We start from the raw sequence: 20537 nt of genomic DNA, 5'->3' as shown, positions 1-20537 counted from the left end.
CAGTGTGGAGAGCTATTGCAATAGCATCCTCGATGGACCAGTTTCCTCTGTAGGCAAACTGCTAGGGAGCGAGTGAGCTCCTTATGTGGCATGCAACTAGCCTCGCAAAGCACTTCATGGTCATAGGTGTGAGTGCAACACGTCTCCAATCATTTAGACTGTCAATGGCTGATTTTTTTTTTGGTAAAGGAAATGAAATGTGTAAAAGTTAATCAACAAGGCGATGTATTTGCAATACTGCTTAATTCGTGAAAGTCTGTGGATGAAAAGTTGCAGTGTGAGAATGTGGCAAGAAAGTGATTACAGCAGATAGCGTGCTAGAACGGAATGTTCTCGACGGTTGGGTGGTGATGACCACAATCAGCAGGTGTGACGCGACGCGACGCTTGACCCAGGCGACGACGCTTGACCTAGAGGAAGACGGGAGCAACAAAACATCAACAACCGCAGGCGGGAGGAGTCGGGCCACCATCCTGCAGACCAATAAAGACCAATGAGAGAGCGCCAAGGATAACTGCAGGAGACACATAACCTATAGTGAATTAGTAGATTGTACTTTTTTAAATTGTCCTGGGCAACTCGGATGTGGAGTACGTCGGCTGGAGGGAACAGAGACGTACAGGGTTGTAATGAGAGGGACCCGAGATTCAGGTGTTTGTTGAAGGAATAAATCCACTCGCGTGTGAAAATGCCGGCTTCCTGGTCCTTTCTTTGCAGAACGAGCGCGCAAATTGTTGGATGAGTGGTGGTCGGGTAATGTAACAATTTGGAGTCAGATGATTAACGGACTTTTGTATTAATCTAAAAATAATATCCAACAATTCTTGGTGACCCCGACGTGATGCAAGAAAGGTAAAGAGGTTTGGGACTTAGCGAAAACCACAGAGTCTGGGACTCAGGGTCTGGGACCCACGTCCACACCAGGTGACGACCTGATAAGAAAGCCCCGAATCCGACCTTCCTTCCTCGAGTGGCCACATCGAAAAGGTAAGCAGAATACCTGTTACTAAAATGTCTAAATTCTGCATATTGGAGTGTGTAAATTGTAAGAGGAAGGATTATCCGAGGGGGCAATATTGTAAAAGTGTGGACGTTAGTAGGGTATGAAATCTGGGATTTACCTACTAGAATAGTTTGGAACTATTCGTGGTTAAGATATGGTGTAAAATCTGGGATTTACGTATCAGTGTGGAAGCGGTGTGAGTGAAATACCAAACTGTTGTTCTGTGTGAAAAGTGTCCGGGACGCGCGCGGGTGGATTGTGACATGGCGAGTGAAACTAAGTGTGACAGTGGTCTCGGGTCCCATATGAAGGGAACGATGTGTGGTCGGAGATAAACGGTCATTATGCGAAATTGGAGACTCAGTTAATGAGTGGAATTGAAGGAAAGAAAATTAAGAAAGAAAGGGAGCGCAGCCAGAATTTGTTTTTGAAGTTAAAGAAAGATGAGCTGTTTCAAGGAGAGCCCGGAACGTGGAATATGTCAAAGTTGGCGAGGCAGTTACAGAAAAAGGAAAGTAGAATGTTGGCGAATATTCGAGGCTTGAAGGAAGATAAAGATCAAGCAAGTTGGAGAAGGAAGTGAAAGAGTTGGGAGAAAGATAGACGTGGCATACACCAATTGGCAACGATTGCAACTGCGTTAGCGGCGATAAGCATGGAGTGTGAGGAAGTTGTGAAGAAAGTGCCTGCGTCGGTTGATAAAGTGGATGAGAGAAGAAAGACAATAGAGGGGGTAAGAGGAATCTATCCCCAGTTGGCAGAGAGCGGACAGGCTCAGCAATATGTGTTTGAGCCACCGTCGTACCCGACAGCACCAGTGATGGCCCCAGTGGTCACATTGGGTGGTCGCATGGTACTGGACGTAGAGGATGACAGGTCAAGAATGACCCAAGGCACGGTTCAGTTGATTGAGTAGGCGGTGAATAAGGAGAGAAACAGAATGCGGGGAGATTAGCATAGTCAAATGATATCGCCCACAAGGACACCAGAGGCGGCGATAGCAGAAAGGAGGGGCGCAGGAGCGCGCCAGAGCAGACGAAGAAAGAGGCATCATGGAAGTTGTTTGAAGGATATAGAGTGCAATGGGAAGAAAGAGGAATGTTGGATGAAGTGATGACGGGGATGACAAATTATGAGCAGGCAACGCTGGGTGATTTAAAACGCAGGGAGGTTGCACCTGAGACAGTTTTTTTTTTTTTACTGTAAATTCTGTTTGTTGAAGTAATGAAAGTGATTAATTTAATACATTTCGGTAATGCGAGAACAGCAGCACATGCTCAAGCCCCTCAGTGAAGGGGAACGACAAAAGGAAATGGATGATGAGTCGCCGGGGGCGGGGCGAGGTTATAATACTCGCAGTAAGGGCAAGATGATGGCACAGCAGGAACAGGGCCAAATTGTGGCACCCCTCGTGGCAACACGCACGGGTCGCCGCTATGAGCCCCTGGTGCTTCGGGATGTGGCTGCGTTGGTGGAGAAAATGCCACCCCTGCATAAAGGGGCACGAGCCTGGATTACTAAATTTTTGGCGGCGATGTCAGGACAGGGAGTTTTTAGACAAGCTATCTTGGGATCATGTTCCCTAATTCAATTACAGAATATTGAGGTGGCATCCGGCACCCGCTATTTGGGAAGTGAAACGCCACTGGCAGAGGTGTCAGATGTCATGTTTAGAGAATTGAGGGCAGCCTTTCCATCTCCAGTGGATGTGGCTCCCGCAATATTTAATTACGGAAAGGATGTGACTCCGGAGCAACATTATGCTCAAGCGATGGAGCTGTGGATTGAAACCACAGGCAAACATCCAGCCAGCTATTCGGAGGCCGAGATGATGTTTAGGACGGCGATGTTGAATGGGCTCCCAAACGAGGTGCAGACGATTTTGAGGACAGATCCAGATACTCTGGTCTGCCCGGAGTCGCGGTTTAAGAGGCATTTGATACATCACTGCCAGATTTATGTGGAAAAAGCAAACAAAGACCAGAAGGAGACTGATGCTCTGGCGACGATTTTGATTAAATTACAGCTTGCAAAGTTGCATGGTGAAGCAAAACAGGAGAAGGCAAAACAAAAGCAAATGTATCAGACTCCAGTGGGGGCTGGACGGGGCCGAGGACAAGGATTCCGTGGTGGATACAGAGGGCGTGGTCGTGGTACCTTCCCAGGTCGAGGACGGAATGGATTTGCCCCGGGGACCTGTTTCAATTGTGGATCCCCGGATCATTGGGCTCGGGACTGTTATGGCAACCCACCACTGCCGGGGCCAGAGCAAAGAAATCAGCAAGCGGGGACACAGAACCAGGGAGAGCCACAACAGCCCCGCCCTTGGCCGCAGCCGAACCCGCAGGGTCAGTATTACCAGGCTGACCCATGGCACGGCCCGGATGAATAGGGGGGCCTGGGAACCTCGGGAAGCACTGGCCAGGCAGAGCCAATGCTTCAGTTGACGGTGGCGGGTACTCCAATCCAGATGTTGGTGGACATGGGAGCAAAACACTCTTTGATCAACATGCCACTGCCAAGCACAGCGTTGTCGAAACGAGTTACAACGTTGGTCGGCTTCTCGGGACGTCCTCAGACTCTGCCTTTCACCCGGCCTTTGAAAACGGAAATCACAAATACTGGACAGAAATTGTGTCATTCATATGTTCATGCAATGGACACACCCATCAATTTGATGGGCAGAGACATGTTAACAGCACTGAGAGCCCAAATTCTTTGTGGCAAACAGGGACTCACAGTGACATTTCCTGACGGACAGGTCCTGGAATGCACCCAACCAGTGACGACAAGAGGCCAGTGGTTGATGGCCCCACTCTCCACAGTACCAGAGAGTGCACGAATATACTGGGCTCGGCTGAGTCCAGAGACCCCATTCAGAGGAGGTGTCTGCTCTACGTATCTACTGTGGAAACCATGGATCCAGGCTTTGGCACCGTACCACCCCCCAGTGGACCCCTTGCATTGCACTCTATATTACGATAGGGATTCGGATGAAGTATATAGAGATGCGTTTGAAGAAATCGAGGGAGTTAATTGGACACTACAGTCACCATGCATATTTGTAGGCCCAGAGGGAGTGGCAGCGAATGTGCAGTTGTCGCCAGAGCAAGAACAATGGTTCAAAATGGGTGAGGAAGGTCTGCCCCATGTAACACTGGCAGTATCGCCAGGCCATGAGCCCCGTCAACTGGGACCGATGGTGAAAAGATTAACACAACAGCATGATTGGATGATAACGGAAATTCCAGATGTGTGGCACTCTGCCTCAGCTAACAGTTTTAGGATTATGGGAAAAACGGTGGATAAGGCAGACCTCGAGTTGGTTTTTCTGGACCGCCATCTTGGGCGGGAGCAGACTGATCATGAGTCCGCACAGGCTATGTTGGATCAAATGCCGCAGGCCCTGTGGTCGCAGGGTCCATTTGATGTTGGTTTGTGTCATACAGTTCAGCCGATCCATTTGGAGGTTGATTGTTCCATTCTGGTCCGCCGTCCTCAATATCGATGGCCTCAGGAAGCAGATAAAGGTATGGAAGACACAGTGGCCGGATTGTGGGATGCGGGGGTGTTGGAAACATCAGCCTCCTCGTGGAACACACCCCTACGGCCAGTTCAAAAGGCAGATGGGGTGACGTGGAGGATGGCCCATGATTTGAGGCCTGTCAATGACATCACTGTAACACCGGTTCTGCCAGTTCCTGATCCCCACCGCATCCTATCATCCTTGGACCCACAAAAACAGTGGTACACAGTGATTGACTTGGCAAATGCGTATTTCTGCTTACCACTGGCAGAATCAATACGACACGTTTTCGCATTTACCTATAAGGGAGTGAAATTGGAGTACAAAAGACTTCCACAAGGGTTCAAAAACTCACCGGGAATTTTCAATCAGGTCCTGAAGGACTTGCTGTCCTCATGTGAGTTGCCCCAAGGCTCAGTGCTCCTGCAGTATGTGGATGATCTCCTCATTGCAGCTGAGACATCTCAACAGTGCATTGAAGCCACACGAGCAGTGCTGGTCAAGCTCGCTGACCTGGCTTTAAGGTGTCGAGGAAAAAGTTGCAGTGTTGTCGTAGGTCTGTGGTTTTCTTGGGACGCGTTATCACACCAGCCGGTTTGGCCATGTACCCAGATCACCGCAGTTCCATATTGCGGCACCCACGTCCGGAAACAGTGCAGGACATGCTGTCATTTTTGGGGCTGTGTGGCTATAGCAGAGCCTACATCCCATGTTATGTGGACAAAACAGCAGGCCTGCGGGCTCTGGTTAAACAACACTGGGTCCGGAATTTGAAAGCCATCCTGCAGTGGACCCCGGAGGATGATGCATTGTTTGTACAATTAATTCAGGAATTGGCATTTGCAGCAGCCCTGGCCACACCAGATTACAGCAAGGTCTTCCATCGAGATGCAGCCATCAGCGACAAAACAGTGAACGCAGCACTGTATCAACGACATGGGCCACATAGGGCAGTGTTGATGTATTGTAGTGTGCCACTAGACGGGATTGAACAGAAGCAGGCAGACTGCGTCAGGTACACTGCGGGTCTGGCCAAAGTCTTGCAGAAAACGGCACACGTGGTTATGGGATATCCCGTCCAGGTATTGACGGACCACGCGGCATCGCAAAGATGACGTGGCGACAAGCTTTGCCCCTGGCTCTGTTGGTGGTCCGCCAATCTGTTCACAAAATTACTGGGTTCGCACCGTTCAAACTGTTAACGGGTCGCCTAATGCCAGGTCCTAGCTCCACCTTGGTTCCGCCGGCTTACTTGCCGACTCCCGATTTAACACATGCTGCGTACTGGAAGTATCGTCATGCACTTGTTTCCAGTGTGTCTGCACAGGTCAAGGAAAAGGCGGCTGTCGACACTTCGTCAACACCACGGGATCCCGACATTACTCCATACGTCTACATCCGAGTGCTGTCCAGGAAGTGGACTGACCCTCGCTGGAAAGGACCATTTAGGGTTCTGGCTAGAACCTCACACGCCGTCCAATTGGAGACCAAGGGTCATAAGTGCTATCATTCCTCGCAGTTGAGACCGGCACCTGACTTTGTACCTGACAATGGTGAGCGTGAAAGTTGACTGCCCGGACGGGCAGGTCAAGAGAGGGAAGGTGAAGATGATCAGAATTGAGTCGAAATCAAAGATGTCAACAACGTCTGTGTCTGAAAAACAATTAGGACGCGAATGTCCGAGTTCTATTACGATTACGATTGTATGGCTTTGCCTCGCATCAATATGCTGTGTGTGGACCATGCTGGCGCTTGAATCTGTTATACAGGATGAAAGAAGTGAAGGAGTGACTGTGGACAGCAATGGAACGGTGTGGTATGAGGCATGGCAAGGTGGTGGTGCTGAGCTGACACAGACACAACAAACACTGATGAGTTTAAAATGTAATCAACCGACACAGGTGAGCATGTGGGGAAGCCTAAATCTGGAAAGGAAAGGTGACACAGGTCGACCCCAGGAGGTGTATTGGAACAGAGGTAAGAGGAGCATGGGTGAGAAGGTGGTCGGGATGAGGGAGGTTGCCCGACTCGGACGGGACCCATGCGGACAGGAACGAGACGTGGTTACAAACCAATTGTATTTTTGTTATGGGCCAGGTGTAAACGAGACAGTGATCATGTTAGACTTGAATACTTTTTCAATTGGGGGGTGGGCAGCAACCACGTGGCTGCCCTATGTATGGTATTTGGATTTGAGAGGATCTGAAAGATGGCCGACATGGAAGACGGTCTCTCATATCATCGGTAAGAGGTTTGACAGAGCAAGTTATGGGGCAGTGAAAAAGCACGAATCTGGCAGGATAGACTTAGGAATGTAAGAGTGACTGGACAGGGAAGCACCAAGTTTTTAATCAATGACTCGGAATCAAACAAATTACCCCCTTCCAGGGAACGTGCCAAGGGGAGGAAGTGAGTGGGCACCGGGATGTACGACAATAAGTGTTTGTGTTTCCAAGGTGGGACGGGATCCCTGTACACGTGTTTATTTGTGCCCCAACAAGACGGCATTTGAGGAGTACGGTAGGAAGAATCAAACAGAGAGCAAAACCATCCTGACTAGAGGAAAGTCGGTAAGTAGCGTTCAGGTTAAGGTGCTCCCCGGACTCAGGAAGGTAGATGATTGGTTCCTAATTCACACAGGCATTTCAATGGTAACGAACAATTGGTTACTAATGGCTGAACAGGCAGCCAACACGATCAATGGCAATTGTTTAGTGTGCCTTGAGGCACGCCCTATTCTCCGCATAATTGCAGCGGGAGTAATTGCCCCCAACTGCATCTTGCAGTTTTTGTATGAGAAAATTCTAACTGGTGAGTGCACTGAATTGGATAAAGTTTTCCCACTGATCGGGATGGAAAAGAAAAAGCTAATGTTTAATACCCAGGTCGCGAAACAAAATTTTACGTGTCTGAAATTACATGGAACTGGCGCAGGGATCGGTCGAATCCCAGAGCCATGGTGTATTGAGAATGTGTCTCTGCCAGCAGGTACACCCCTTGCACGTGCAGATGTATGGCTGTGGTGTGGAGGAAAAGTGTTGTACGATAGATTGCCACCCAATGCCTCAGGTAAGTGCGCCCTGGTTACTCTGATCATGCCAGTTAGCGTGACGGCAGTGGATCTGAAACATACGCAGTGGGACCAGATTAATAGATTAGGGAAATCCCCATTTTTAAATAGAAGGAAAAGAAATATGGCCGAATGGCTTAAACAAGGGGATCTGACATATATTGATCAAATTGGGGTGCCTAGAGGGGTACCTGATGAATATAAATTGGTCAATCAAGTGTCAGCAGGATTTGAGAGTATCTTCATATGGGTAACAATTAATAAAAATGTGGACAGGATTAATTACGTCCATTACAATGTTCAGAGATTGCCAAATTTCACCACTGAGGCACTGACAGCAGTGCACGAACAGCTGGCAGCCTCATTATTAATGACATTCCAAAACAGGATAGCTATTGACACGCTATTGGCAGAGAAAGGGGGTGTGTGCAGCATTTTCGGGGACCAGCGTTGTACATTGATCCCAAATAATACAGCTTCAGATGGGCGACTCACCAGGGCATTGAATGGACTTCGGACACTGAGTAAGAAAATGAAAGACCACTCAGGAGTGGATACCAATTGGTACACTGAATGGCTGAGTATGTTTGGAAGCTACAAGATTTGATCAGGTCTGTGCGAGTTTCTATTGCTGTGTTTGCGGCTATCATGGTGGTATGCGGATGTTGTTGTATACCATGTATTAGGTCTCTCACAGTCCGGACAATCGAGCGGACCCTGGGACCGCTCCCACCAGGTGGACAGTACATGATGCTTCCACAGACTCCGGGAGTTTGGAGTGTGAATTGTTGGTGGTATGGCCTCAGTGGGCCATGAGAGGGAATAAAGGAAATGAAAATCAACAAGGCGATGTATTTGCAATACTGCTTAATGTGTGAAAGTCTGTGGATAAAAAGTTGCAGTGTGAGAATGTGGCAAGAAAGTGATTACAGCAGATAGCGTGCTAGAACAGAATGTTCTCGACAGTTGGGTGGTGATAACCACAATCAACGAGTGTGACGCGACGCGACGCTTGACCCAGGCGACGACGCTTGACCTAGAGGGAGACGGGAGCAACAAAACATCAACAACCGCAGGCGGGAGGAGTCGGGCCACCATCCTGCAGACCAATAAAGACCAATGAGAGAGCGCCAAGGATAACTGCAGGAGACACATAACCAATAGTGAATTAGTAGATTATACTTTTTTAAATTGTCCTGGGCAACTCGGATGTGGAGTACGTCGGCTGGAGGGAACAGAGACATACAGGGTTGTAATGAGAGGGACCCGAGACTCAGGTGTTTGTTGAAGGAATAAATCCACTCGCGTGTGAAAACGCCGGCTTCCTGGTCCTTTCTTTGCAGAACGAGCGCGCAAATTGTTGGATGAGTGGTGGTCGGGTAAGGTCACAATTTGGAGTCAGATGATTAACGGACTTTTGTATTGATCTAAAAATAATATCAAACATTGGGATGAGGATGATTGTTTCAGATTTCAAGCAGGGAACTGTTGAACATTTTGTGAAAACACTGGTCAGATGATCGGCACAGGCTTTCAGTGCCTTCCCCGGCACTCCATCTGGGCCAGCAGCTTTCCTTGTGTTAACAGTCCCGAGCACACATCTCACTTCATGTTCCTGAAACGTCAGTGTGCTTCTGATGGGAGGTAGTTGTGATGAGCCTGAGGTTGAACTGTCCGTGTCAAAACGGGCAAAGAGACAGTTTAGTTTCTCTGCCAGCGAGGCATCTGTGTTTCCGCCACACATCTGATTATTTCTGTTATAGTTTGTGATGTGTTGTAACCCCCCCCACCCCCTCCACCCCACATCTTTTCTGAGGTGTTTTCTCCGAAGCACTCCTCAATATTTCTTTTGTTGGCCACCTTAGCCACTCTGATGACTCTCTTTAAGTCAGCTCTGGGAGCGGTGTACTGTGCCTTGTCCCCTGACCTGAAGGCGGTGTTGCGGTATCTCAGGAGTGCCTTAGTCTCTCGGGTTATACGGGATTTTTGGTTGGGGAAACCCCGGATCCGTCTATTGACAGTGACAGTGTCTATGTGTGTTCCTGGATGTTCTGGTGTTCAAATAGTTCCCAATCAGTCTGTGGAAAACAGTACTCCAGCTGGGGGAGTGCATTCTCAGGCCATGTTGTAATTGTCTTTGTTTGAGGCCTTGTTTGTTTTCATTGGGGAATGTATTGTGGGTGTAAGGGTGACGCAAACATGATTGATCCATGTTCACAGGATTTATGTCCAGCTGATGAACATTACCCTTTACTTTGCATGAAAACTGAAGTGTGGGTGTTGATCCTTGACTAATAATTGATGGACATTGTTGTCATTATGTGACAGTTTCGACTCTTGAATATCTTTTGTTGTTCTGGTGCAAAATTTGCCTTTCAAGTTCACTATAATTAGAGTAAGCTAAATGGTTGAAAAATTTGTGATATCATCTGTAAGTATCACAGCACTGAAGAAGTTTCTAAACCAAGTTATTTTTTTACAAACCACTGAAGGTGAAACCATCATTCAATAAACATTTGTATATGCACATGATAAATATGATATTGCTTCATTCCATAAAATGTCATTAGGAGATGAAGAGTTTAAATCCAGAGTATGCCCCCTCACCTTGCTTTCACCTTGGAGGTCATATTTACAGAGGTTCACACAAGTTGAGAAAACGACTATTGGACAGACCAGACATGAAACACGACTGGTTGATCAGCATGCGTCAGAAGTTCGTAACATGAACTTTCTGCCGCTGAAGTTACATCAGGATAGAATTTAGTTTGAGTTTAACAAATCGGACAGTTTTTAAATCGGCTTCTTCAAATTTGTAATTTTTTAAAAATTTCACAACATATAATTTCAACAGCTTTGATTTGAAAATCTTGAAAAATGATCCCGAATAGCCAAGTGTTTGCTTGGTTTTGTGTACTGGCTGCTGAGAGGTGGTGCTCCGCATCCAGATAGAGGGTCCGGAGGTCTTCTAACAGGCGTTCCACATACCTTGAAACATGGAAATTACATTACTTTATACATATGCCGATACAGCTGTCCTGGTTTACTCCTTCATCCAATAGTTATAGTATTTTTTTAACATGGATTTGGAAACCATACCATACCAACAATCATATGAGGCATTAAAATTAATTCAAATTCAGATTTATAAAATTTATCAGACCCCCACTATTCATAGATCTGAGGACTAAATGTACAAGAAAACTGTAACATGATTGTAGGAATGATTGTGATCATAATTATCATACATTTGCTTCCAATAAAGAAATGGTTTGCTCTGCTCTAGATAACGTGGCAGCCTCCTCGCAGGAGATAGCAAGAACAAAAACATCTAATCATCAGAACTGTTAGAACTGCTGCCTGTTAATGAAATGATGACCACACATGTATTCAGCAATCTTCCACACATGCACACACGCATGAACAAACAAGTACACTTTGTTTCCAACTGTTTTGCTTGCCGTCTCCTTTTTGTAACATCCATGTAAATAAGGGGCATCTCAAAACTAAATAAATAGAGGTGCTGAGTAGAGGATAATCAGAGAGTGCAGTGGTGAATTGTACTAGACAGTTCCTCTCCTCTCTCCTCGCGAGACTTGAACTGGTGTCTTTGCTTCCTTTTTTGTCCTGTTTAATGAATATCTGATTGGTGAACCTGACAATGATGGATTATTAAACTTAATCTTACTCGTTTTTCGTAAGATCGTTTTTTATGTTTAGGGTTAGAACTCTCTTTGTCTGGTGAAAGGCACGAGTGGATAACTGAATAGGTACGAGGTAGTAACATTTCATTCATATTTCCAATTTGGAATATTTAGTCAGATCAGAGTAATGTTCATTGTTTATAGTGCATTCTTCACGTTATTGCATTTAGCCTGTATTTTAAATTATGCACCGAACATTTGAAAGCACACACTGCTGTAGTCGAATTTGAGGAAGACCTCAGCGTCAACAGTACACGAACTTTGTACAGTGTAAAAATTCCGCCACATCCTAAACATCACATAGATAAGGATTATCCATCCATTCATCCATTGTCGACCGCTTTTCCGGGTCGGGTTGCGGGGGAAGTAGCTTCAGCAAGGATACCCAGACATCCCTTTCCCCAGCCACTTCTTCCAGCTCTTCCGGAGGGATCCCGAGGCATTCTCAAGACAGCCGAGAGACAGTCTCTCCAGCGTGTCCTGGGTCGTCCTCTGGGTCTCTTTCCGGTGGGACATGCCCAGAACACCTCACCAGGGAAGCGTCCAGGTGGCATCCGAATCAGATGCCCCAACCACTTCATCTGGCTACTCTCAATGCGGAGGAGTAGCGGCTTGACACTGAGTCCCTCCCAGATGACCGAGCTTCTCACCCTATCGCTAAGGGAGAGCCCGGACACCCTGTGGAGGAAACTCATTTCAGCTGCTTGTATCCGGGATCTTATTCTTTCGGTCACGATCCACAGCTCATGCCCATAGGTGAGGGCAGGAACGTAGATTGACCGGTAAATTGAGAGCGTCGCTTTCCGACTTAGCGCCCTCTTTATCACAACGGACCGATACAAAGTCCGCATCACCGCAGACGCTGCACTGATCCGTCTGTCGATCTCCCGCTCCATTATTCCCTCACTCGTGAACAAGACCCCAAAATTCTTGAACTCCTCCACATGGGGCAGGATCTCTTCCCTGAGCCGGAGAGGGCACGCCACACTATTACGACTGAGAACCATACTCTTGGATTTGGAGGTCCTGATTCTCATCCCAGCCGTTTCACACTCGGCTGTGAATCGCTGTAGTGAGAGCTGGAGATTACGGCTTGATGAAATCAACAGAACCACATCATCTGCAACGAGCAGAGATGCGATGCTGAGGCCATGAAACCAGACACTCTCCACACCTCAGCTGCACCTAGAATTTCTGTCCATAAAAGTTATGAACAAAATCGGTGACAAAGGGCAGCCTTGGGGGAGTCCAACTCTCAGCAGAAACGAGTCCGACTTATTGCCGGCAATGCGGACCAAACTCTGACAGCAGTCGTACAGGGACCGAGCAGCTTGTATCAGGGGATTCGGTACCCCATACTACCGAAGAACCCCCCAGAGGACTCTCCGAGGCACACGGTCAAATGCATTTTCCAAGTCCACAAAACACATGTAGACTGGTTGGGCGAACTCCCATGCACCCTCGAGGATCCTGCCGAGGGTGTAGAGCTCGTCCACTGTTCCATGGCCAGGACAAAAACGACATTCCTCCTCCTGAATCTGAGACTCGATTTCCCGATGGACCCTCCTTTCCAGTACCCCTGAGTAGATCTGACACAGGAGGCTGAGGAGTGTTATCCCTCTATAATTGGAACACACCCTCCGGTCACCCTTCTTGAAAAGGGAGACCACGACCCCAGTCTGCCAATCCAGAGGCACTGTCCCCGATGTCCACGCGATGTTGCAAAGGCGTGTCAACCACGACAGCCCCACAACATCCAGAGCCTTTAGAAACTCTGGGAAAATCCCATCCATCCCCGGGGACCTGCCACTGAGGAGCTTTTTAACCACCTTTTTGACCTCAACCCCAGAGATAGAAGAGCCCGCCTCAGACCACCCAGACTCAGCTTCCTCATGGGAAGGCATATTGGTGGAATTGAGGAGGTCTTTGAAGTATTCTCCCCACCGACAACAACATCCTGAGTTGAGGTCAGCAGCACCCCGTCCCCACTATACACAGTGTTGATGGTGCACTGCTTCCCTCTCCTGAGACGCCGGATGGTGGACCAAAATTTCCTTGAAGCCCTCCTGAAGTCGTTCTCCATGCCCACAACAAACTCCTCCCACTCCCAGGTTTTTGCCTCAGTGACCACCGAAGCCGCATTCCGCTTGGCCAGCCGATACCTATCAGCTGCCTTGGGAGTCCCACAGGCCAGAAATACCCAATAGGACTCCTTCTGACAGGGGAATCTGCCAGCCGTTCCCAGCATACCCTCACAATACGTTTGGGCCTGCCACGTCGAACTGGCATCTTCCCCCACCGTCAGAGCCAACTCACCACCGGCTGGTGATCAGTTGACAGCTCCGCCCCTCTCTTCACTTGAGTGTCCAAGACATGCGGTCACAAGTCCGATGACACGACCACAAAGTCGATCATCGAACTGCAATCTAGGGTGTCCTGGTGCCAAGTAGACATGTGAACATCCCTATGCCTGAACATCGTGTTTGTTATGGACAATCCTTGATGAGCACAGAACTCCAATAACAGAACACTACTCGAGTTCTGATCAGGGGTGGGGGGTGGGGGGGGTGTTCTTCCCAATCACGCCCTTTCAGGTCTCACTGTGATTGCCCACCTGGGCATTGAAGTCCACCAGCAGAATGATGGAGTTGCCAGAGGGTGTGCTCTCCAGCACTCCCTCTCAGGGAGGTAATCTGCACTGCTGTTTGGTGCATAAGCACAAACAATAGTCAGGACCCGTCCCCCTACCTGCAGGTGGAGGGAGACTACCCTCTCATCCACTGGGGTAAACCCCAACGTACAGGCCTCGAGCCGGGGGGCAATAAGTATACCCACACCTGCTTGGCGTCTATCCCCGTGGGCAACTCCAGAGTGGAACAGAGTCCAAACCCTCTCAAGAGGAGTGGTGCCAGACCCCAAGTGGTGCGTAGAGGTGAGTCAGAGTATATCTAGTCAGAACTTCTCGACTTCACGCACGAGGTGACATTCCATGTTCCTTGAGCTAGTTTCTGTAGCTGGGGATCAGATCGCCAAGGTCTTTGGCCACTACGCAGCTCACATTGCACACATTGCTATGGCCCCTCTCACAGGTGGTGAGCCCATGGGAAGGGTGACCAATGCTACCTTTTCGGGCTGTGCCCGGCCGAGCCCCATGGGTGCAGGCCCGGCCACCAGGCGCTCGCCTTCGAACCCCAACTCCAGGCTTGGCTCCAGAGGGGGGCCCCGGTGACTCGTGTCCGGGCAAGGGAAACCAAGATCCAATTTTTGTAGTCATCATAGGGGTTTTGGAGTCGTACTTTGTCTGGTCCCTCACCTAGTACCTTTTTGCCATGGGTGACCCTATCAGGGGCATAAAGCCCCAGACAACTTAGTTCCTAGGATCATCGAGACAAACAAACCCCTCCAACACAATAAGGTGATGGCTCGAGGAGGGGGGATATGGATTAGGTGACTATATATATATCGGTATTGCACTTACATTTAAAACGAGGTAGATACTTGTTAATACTAAACAATTCAACGTACTTAGTTGCTACCGAAGCTGCACCGGGTTTTCAAAACAGTCCTCTGTGAAATTCTTGGAACATATTACTGTCCAGTTTGATTTGTAAGTCCAATGCGCCCGCTTTGTCTTCACAAACCTGGTCCATAACCTGCCTTGCTGTTCATCTTTAGGCCATTCATGCAGCGTAGCTCACTCCGTCAGCGTTTGACACAGAATAGCCGTATGCAACACACTTGCTCATTATCTTTGCTAGCTTTTTCACTCTCTGGCTAAATGTTGTTGTGACGTGACATCAAATTCCAGAGAGAACCGAAACTTGCCGATTCTAAGCGACATTTCGAACAAAATCTTGAGACTGACTTTGACGCTAATTTATTTCATTTTTGTTGTGTTGAGAATTTGTAAAATATTTTTAATGAAATTTTACCTACATTTGTATGGTAGACAAATCAAATACATTTCCTCTGGATTAGACCTTTAAGATAATGGACTTTGCATTCTTCCTTGAACATTGGGAGTGACATTTTGTTATTCAAAGATAGTATCAACAGCTCTAAATTGAAGACAAAGAAATCTGTTACATTTCGAAGGGACTTATTGCCATTCACACTGGCACATACTGAGCTGAATATGGACGAATGATACTTAAAATTGCTGGTTTGATGCCACACTTACTTATTTCAAAGAAAAACTTCAACTCTGCATCTGTACTTGTAGGAGTAGTGCTTGACCTTGAGGCAACTCTGGGTGGTTTTGTCACTTTTGTTCCATCCACATTGGCACCAGCTTCAAGGGCAGTTTGCAGTTGGTGTCTTTTTGTCTTTGCTGAAGTAAAGTCAATGTTACTAATGGGACGATACTCCACATCCTTTGAAGGTGTTGGCAGCTTCCAATATGCTTTCTCTTGTGTGACAGTCTTTGAGTCCCGTATCCTGATGTTGGCTTCAACCCAAAACAGCAGTGCTGCAACATGTGAACAAGCTTGTCCCAGGCCAGCCTTGCAGAAGCAACAATTTTCCCACTTTGTTCAGCAATCACCCAAGGCCAAAGGGGGTTTTCTCGCAATGCTTGGGAATGGAGAACCTGTAAAGTTAATATTGGACTTTTTTAACATAAATGTATGTATACATGTATTAAGTATCATGCACATTTAATTAATTTTACTGAATATTTTCACCCATCATTATTGTAGCAAATGAAAATTTCACAAAAGAATGTAGGCTAGAGAAATTTATATTTTATTGAAAAAAATGTCCATTTCAAATATTATGATTTTGAAAATATATGTAGTACAGAGATGGAAACAACAAAAAGAAATTAATTATACTCTTTCCTCCATGGCATTACTTAACTGTCAAATTATAAGTTGTAATTGATCATTAAATTACCCCTGGCCTCACAAACATTACATACATTTAAATTTACATGAATTAAATAATTGGATTTGCTAAAAAGCTGTAGTGTGAATGTCTACACTGAACTGAGAAAAGTCACAGCATAATGAAATATAGATCATATGAAATGTAAACACTGACCTTTCCATTGAGTCGGTGGTATCCATTTCTGACAACAGCTCCTACATTGCGAAACCAGCCACACACAAACTGATTGTATGCATCCATGCTCTTGTAAACTTTCAGGTCATCCATGGTATTAACCCCTTCGATTGACGACAAAACAGTTCACAATGTCAGGATAAGTTACAGCAGGATAGTATGCCACATCTGTTTTCCATTCCTGTTTGTGTAACTCGTAGGGGTCAACTCCATCAACCAGAGCAAGTTTCTCCTTGTAATGATTCCTTTCGACAGCTGGCAGGGTGTCAACATGTTTACACTTGGCAGAAGAGCCTGCCATGCCTTGCTAGATCATGTAGATCAAATTCCTAGTGAAGAAAACTATATAAAAACAGATTGATCACACCTACACGCACTCGAACTTCCTGGGGGTTGTCTTCCAATATGGCGGACAATTAATGCGCATGCTCGTCAGTGACGTCAGTCACAGCCCTCGCTATAGTAACAAATACTGATCTAAAAAAAAGACTGGCTGGCTCATTGGCCACCTAAATTTAAGTCGCCATCCGCCATCTTGATGCTCCCAAAACAACCATGCAGACCTGAGCAGCTATATTATTTTATTTCTTTATTTATTATTATTTTCATTATTCTTGTTCACCGTTCACTCTCTGCTTCACCTTTATAGCCCGACGTTTTTTCGCAGAAAAGCCCTGTAAATATTTTCCCAAACTTCATGAGTGGATAAGCAAGAAAACACATTTTCTGTGAAATTTTTTGATGAATTTCACAATACAGAACCCTCCAAATTGAGTTTGATATTCAAATGCGAGGAAACAGGTTTAAATTTTCGGTCTGAAATAGGACATCGCAGAGACAACAAATGAACAATGCGTTTAGCGTGTATTTTCCCATTGCAAGTCCTTATTTCCAAAAATATACTGAACTGATTGATTTAAAATTTAATGTTTTTATGACAAAAAATGCTTAGTTTTTTGCTATGTTATGATTATAGTGCTTCATATCTTATTTTAGGAAAAGTTAACGTCATGGAAATCGGGCCTTTGGTAATATGCAAGGTTTCTTGGTGGTCACGGTGTTTATATGTCTTTCCTTTGCACTTGGGCTTTTTTGGATTACCAAATCGAATTAACAATCCTTCATGTTACCAGAACTGAAAAAAATGTCAAGATCACAAGACCAGTTTTAATTCTACATGCAAAACTTTGAGAAAACCCCCACCATAATCCAACCTGTATATTCCACACGTTTTGGGAGTACAAAGATGGCTTCAACCAATCTCCCTTTTTAGATCAGTGGTAAGAAAATAGCGAAAGAAGATGAAAGGCTTTACGTCGCGTTTGTCATGATGTCATTTCCATGCGACCGTTTAGTAGAAACAACAACATGGCGCTGTTTCCAGCGTTTGCAGTCTCCGGCGAGAAGGTTGACGACACGTCCAGTGGTAATAATCTTCACGTCCAGTCGCATTTCCGCGTTTATTGTTCATGTTATATTATAGGAATCTTTACTATACTATGCATTGATAATTACTTGTAGGAGATGCTAATACATGAAGGGCACATCCTGGTGTTACTTGTAGTTGGTGGTAGCAAGTGCAGATTACGTCGATTTGAAATCTACCCAGTCATTAGTTGGTAAACAAGTTATAAATCAAGTCATACAGTCAAAGAATCTTCATTTACACATTGGCAGGTTTGCGCGCACTATCCAACATAACTCTTTGTTTTCAACCAAAAGTAATGACTAATTTGATTTTTTTTTTCCCTGTGAACACAAAAGGGCAAGACTTGTCAGCTCAAGTAGTTTAAATCCATGGGTTGTTTTCACGTCACGTCACCCGTTGTGAATCTAGCACGGCGGCCATTATTTATCCCTGAGCTCCGTTACTCATACATACGCGAGGTGGACGACGTTACGCTTCTAACTGCATTTATTGAAGACGCGACCGACAGCACATCGAGCCCAGACTGACTACTCGGCTAATTGACATACACAAATCATGGGACTCAAGACTACTTCACGAATGCGCAGTAGTGCCCTTGATCTTTTACTCTTATGTGACAGAAATAACGAAGGAGGATCGGAGGGATCGGACAATTGTCTGCTCAAGACACTTCGTAAATGGTCACTTCAGTCTTTTATTTTTTTTATAGTTGGGTTGTTGTAGCAAACGAAAATTGCTGCAGTGTGTGCTGAACTCTATAACGTCTGTGCACCATTCTTCGTTGATATAAAAGTATATTCCACCGCCTTTCGTTTTCCGTCTTAGCATACAGTTAATTGCCCATATATAAAAATATAAATGGGCACTTACCTGTATGCTAACACAGAAAACGAAACGCAGTGGAATATTATTTTTTTTAATATCAAGGCGAACTCCATTCCATTTCTTTTCGAAAAGTAAAACCTGGTTATTAGTTCACCATAAGCAAAGCGAAATGTTTGTTTAAAATTTTATGACAATGGCAGAAAGACAAAAGAATAAACAAATCCGGTATTTCACAAAATTCTCAAATATTTCAAGTGACTAACAAAAAAGGAACTTAACTGTAATGTTGGTCTTCTGAAAAGAGTATCAATTAAGTTTGTTAGCTCGGCGACACAATCAGCAGGATGAAGATTGAGATCGTGCAGCGTGACAGCAGCGTCGGGCAATTGTACACAAAGCCAAGTCTCCGTGAATGTCCAAAGTCTTTCGTCGGAAGCGTTAGACAATGTCCCCGCTTTTGAAGTCAGACTTGTATCCCCGATTGCGAGCGCGCCGACTAGCAACTCTGGAAAATACTTCAGCAAATTGGCGAGAGTTGTCGAAAAAAAAAGTCAGAAGAACACTCTCTGATGGTTAGCAAGTCCTCTCTCGTGTACTTGAGTCCCGAGACGCCCGTGAAACACAAAAAGACAAGCAGTAACGGAGAGCATTCTGGAGGCTGCCACACTGGTACGCGTTAGGTAGGGAGATTAAATGGCGGTGCGCAGTGGTATGTGGGTAATTCACCAAAAAATTTGACGTCAGTGAAAACAACCCATATTGAGACTTCTCTGTTTTAGACAACCAATCTTGAGTCCTAACATTTCCAACTTAATCTGATTTTCAAATCTCCTGATAATTAGTAATTTATTAGACAATTCGGGTTGATGAATTTCAGGAATCTGTATTTTGGATTATTAGTAATACCAGACCACATGTAAACAGAGTAATTACCCTTGGAACTTGGTCATCATTTTTGTTTTGTCTTGATTTTTGGTCACTAAAATAACAATGTTTTATTTCCCGATATTCCTTAGAACTGAACTGGCTGAACAATGAGAGTTTTCAAACAAGTGATGCCTTGTCGCTTCATAGTCGGTTTTTAGAGAAGAAAAGTGACTCATTACACAACAAAGACTCAAGGTAAAAAATATCAGCTCTTTTTTTCATTCAAATAAGAACAAGTAACCAAACAATAAGCTTTCTTATCCCCCCCCTCCCGCCCCCAAAATATTGGAATTACAATGTTTAAGTTTCAGGTGTCACAAATACTGATTGTTGTCCTTTTTTTCTTCAACTCTCCTGTTGTTGCATTGTACACAGAAAAGATGTGGACAGTGTGCCACCAAAGAAAAAGAAGCATGAAAAGCATGGGGGAAAAAAGAAAAAATACAAAGAAAACAGTAGAGGGTCAGCAGAATGCAGTGGCTCAGAATGTGAACCGATCTTCCCAAGTGAGCTCAAGCGGAAACAAGAAACTGACAGGTACACACAACGCAGAGTGTGGTTACATTACATGTTACAATTACGTTCCATCAGTTCGAATTCAAACGATCGTCCACACCAGCTTCTGACTTCTTTGTTCATGTGTGGGATGTGTCTTGTGAATATAGACCACGGGCTGCTCCAATATCAAGTTCTTTCTCATGGTTGGATGATATAAAGTCGCCCACACTGCAGCCGTTCTGTGTCGACTCTAAATCTGATGCTTCGAACTGGACGTACAAGTCTCTATACAGAGGAAATGTAGCAAGGTAACACACACACACACAAATTATGGAAGTTAAAACAAGACCACACATCAGTGCTTTGTACTGACCCATCTGCATGGCTTGCAATGGCAACAACATGCTGTAAATGTCCGTGCTGATGTTGGTCAGGCCAAATACAAACCTGAAAGTAGGAGCAGTTAAAAACAATCAAAAACATTCTTAATCATT

General features: G+C 45.7%; 1 protein-coding gene across 3 annotated transcripts in view; it reads left to right on the top strand.

The window, feature by feature from the left end:
- Positions 1-248: 248 nt before the first annotated feature.
- Positions 249-20537, top strand: part of nrde2 (NRDE-2, necessary for RNA interference, domain containing) — a 35111-nt gene continuing 14822 nt past the window's right edge. Inside the window, exons 1-5 of one of the 3 annotated variants that reach the window (XM_061843889.1) lie at positions 249-987; positions 5844-7598; positions 19635-19740; positions 19921-20082; positions 20211-20351. In XM_061843889.1, the coding sequence (XP_061699873.1) occupies positions 6884-7598; positions 19635-19740; positions 19921-20082; positions 20211-20351 (1124 nt within the window). In that variant the 5' untranslated portion in view covers positions 249-987; positions 5844-6883. Of the gene's footprint in view, positions 988-5494; positions 7599-17636; positions 17791-19634; positions 19741-19920; positions 20083-20210; positions 20352-20537 lie in introns of those variants that run through there. The other 2 variants (XM_061843890.1, XM_061843891.1) reach the window with 2 other exon arrangements.

The sequence above is a fragment of the Syngnathoides biaculeatus genome, chromosome 15, assembly GCF_019802595.1.
Source record: "Syngnathoides biaculeatus isolate LvHL_M chromosome 15, ASM1980259v1, whole genome shotgun sequence".
NCBI classification, from domain to species: domain Eukaryota; kingdom Metazoa; phylum Chordata; class Actinopteri; order Syngnathiformes; family Syngnathidae; genus Syngnathoides; species Syngnathoides biaculeatus.
The sequence above is the reverse complement of the archived record's forward strand: the minus strand, read 5'-3'. Positions and strand labels throughout refer to the sequence as shown.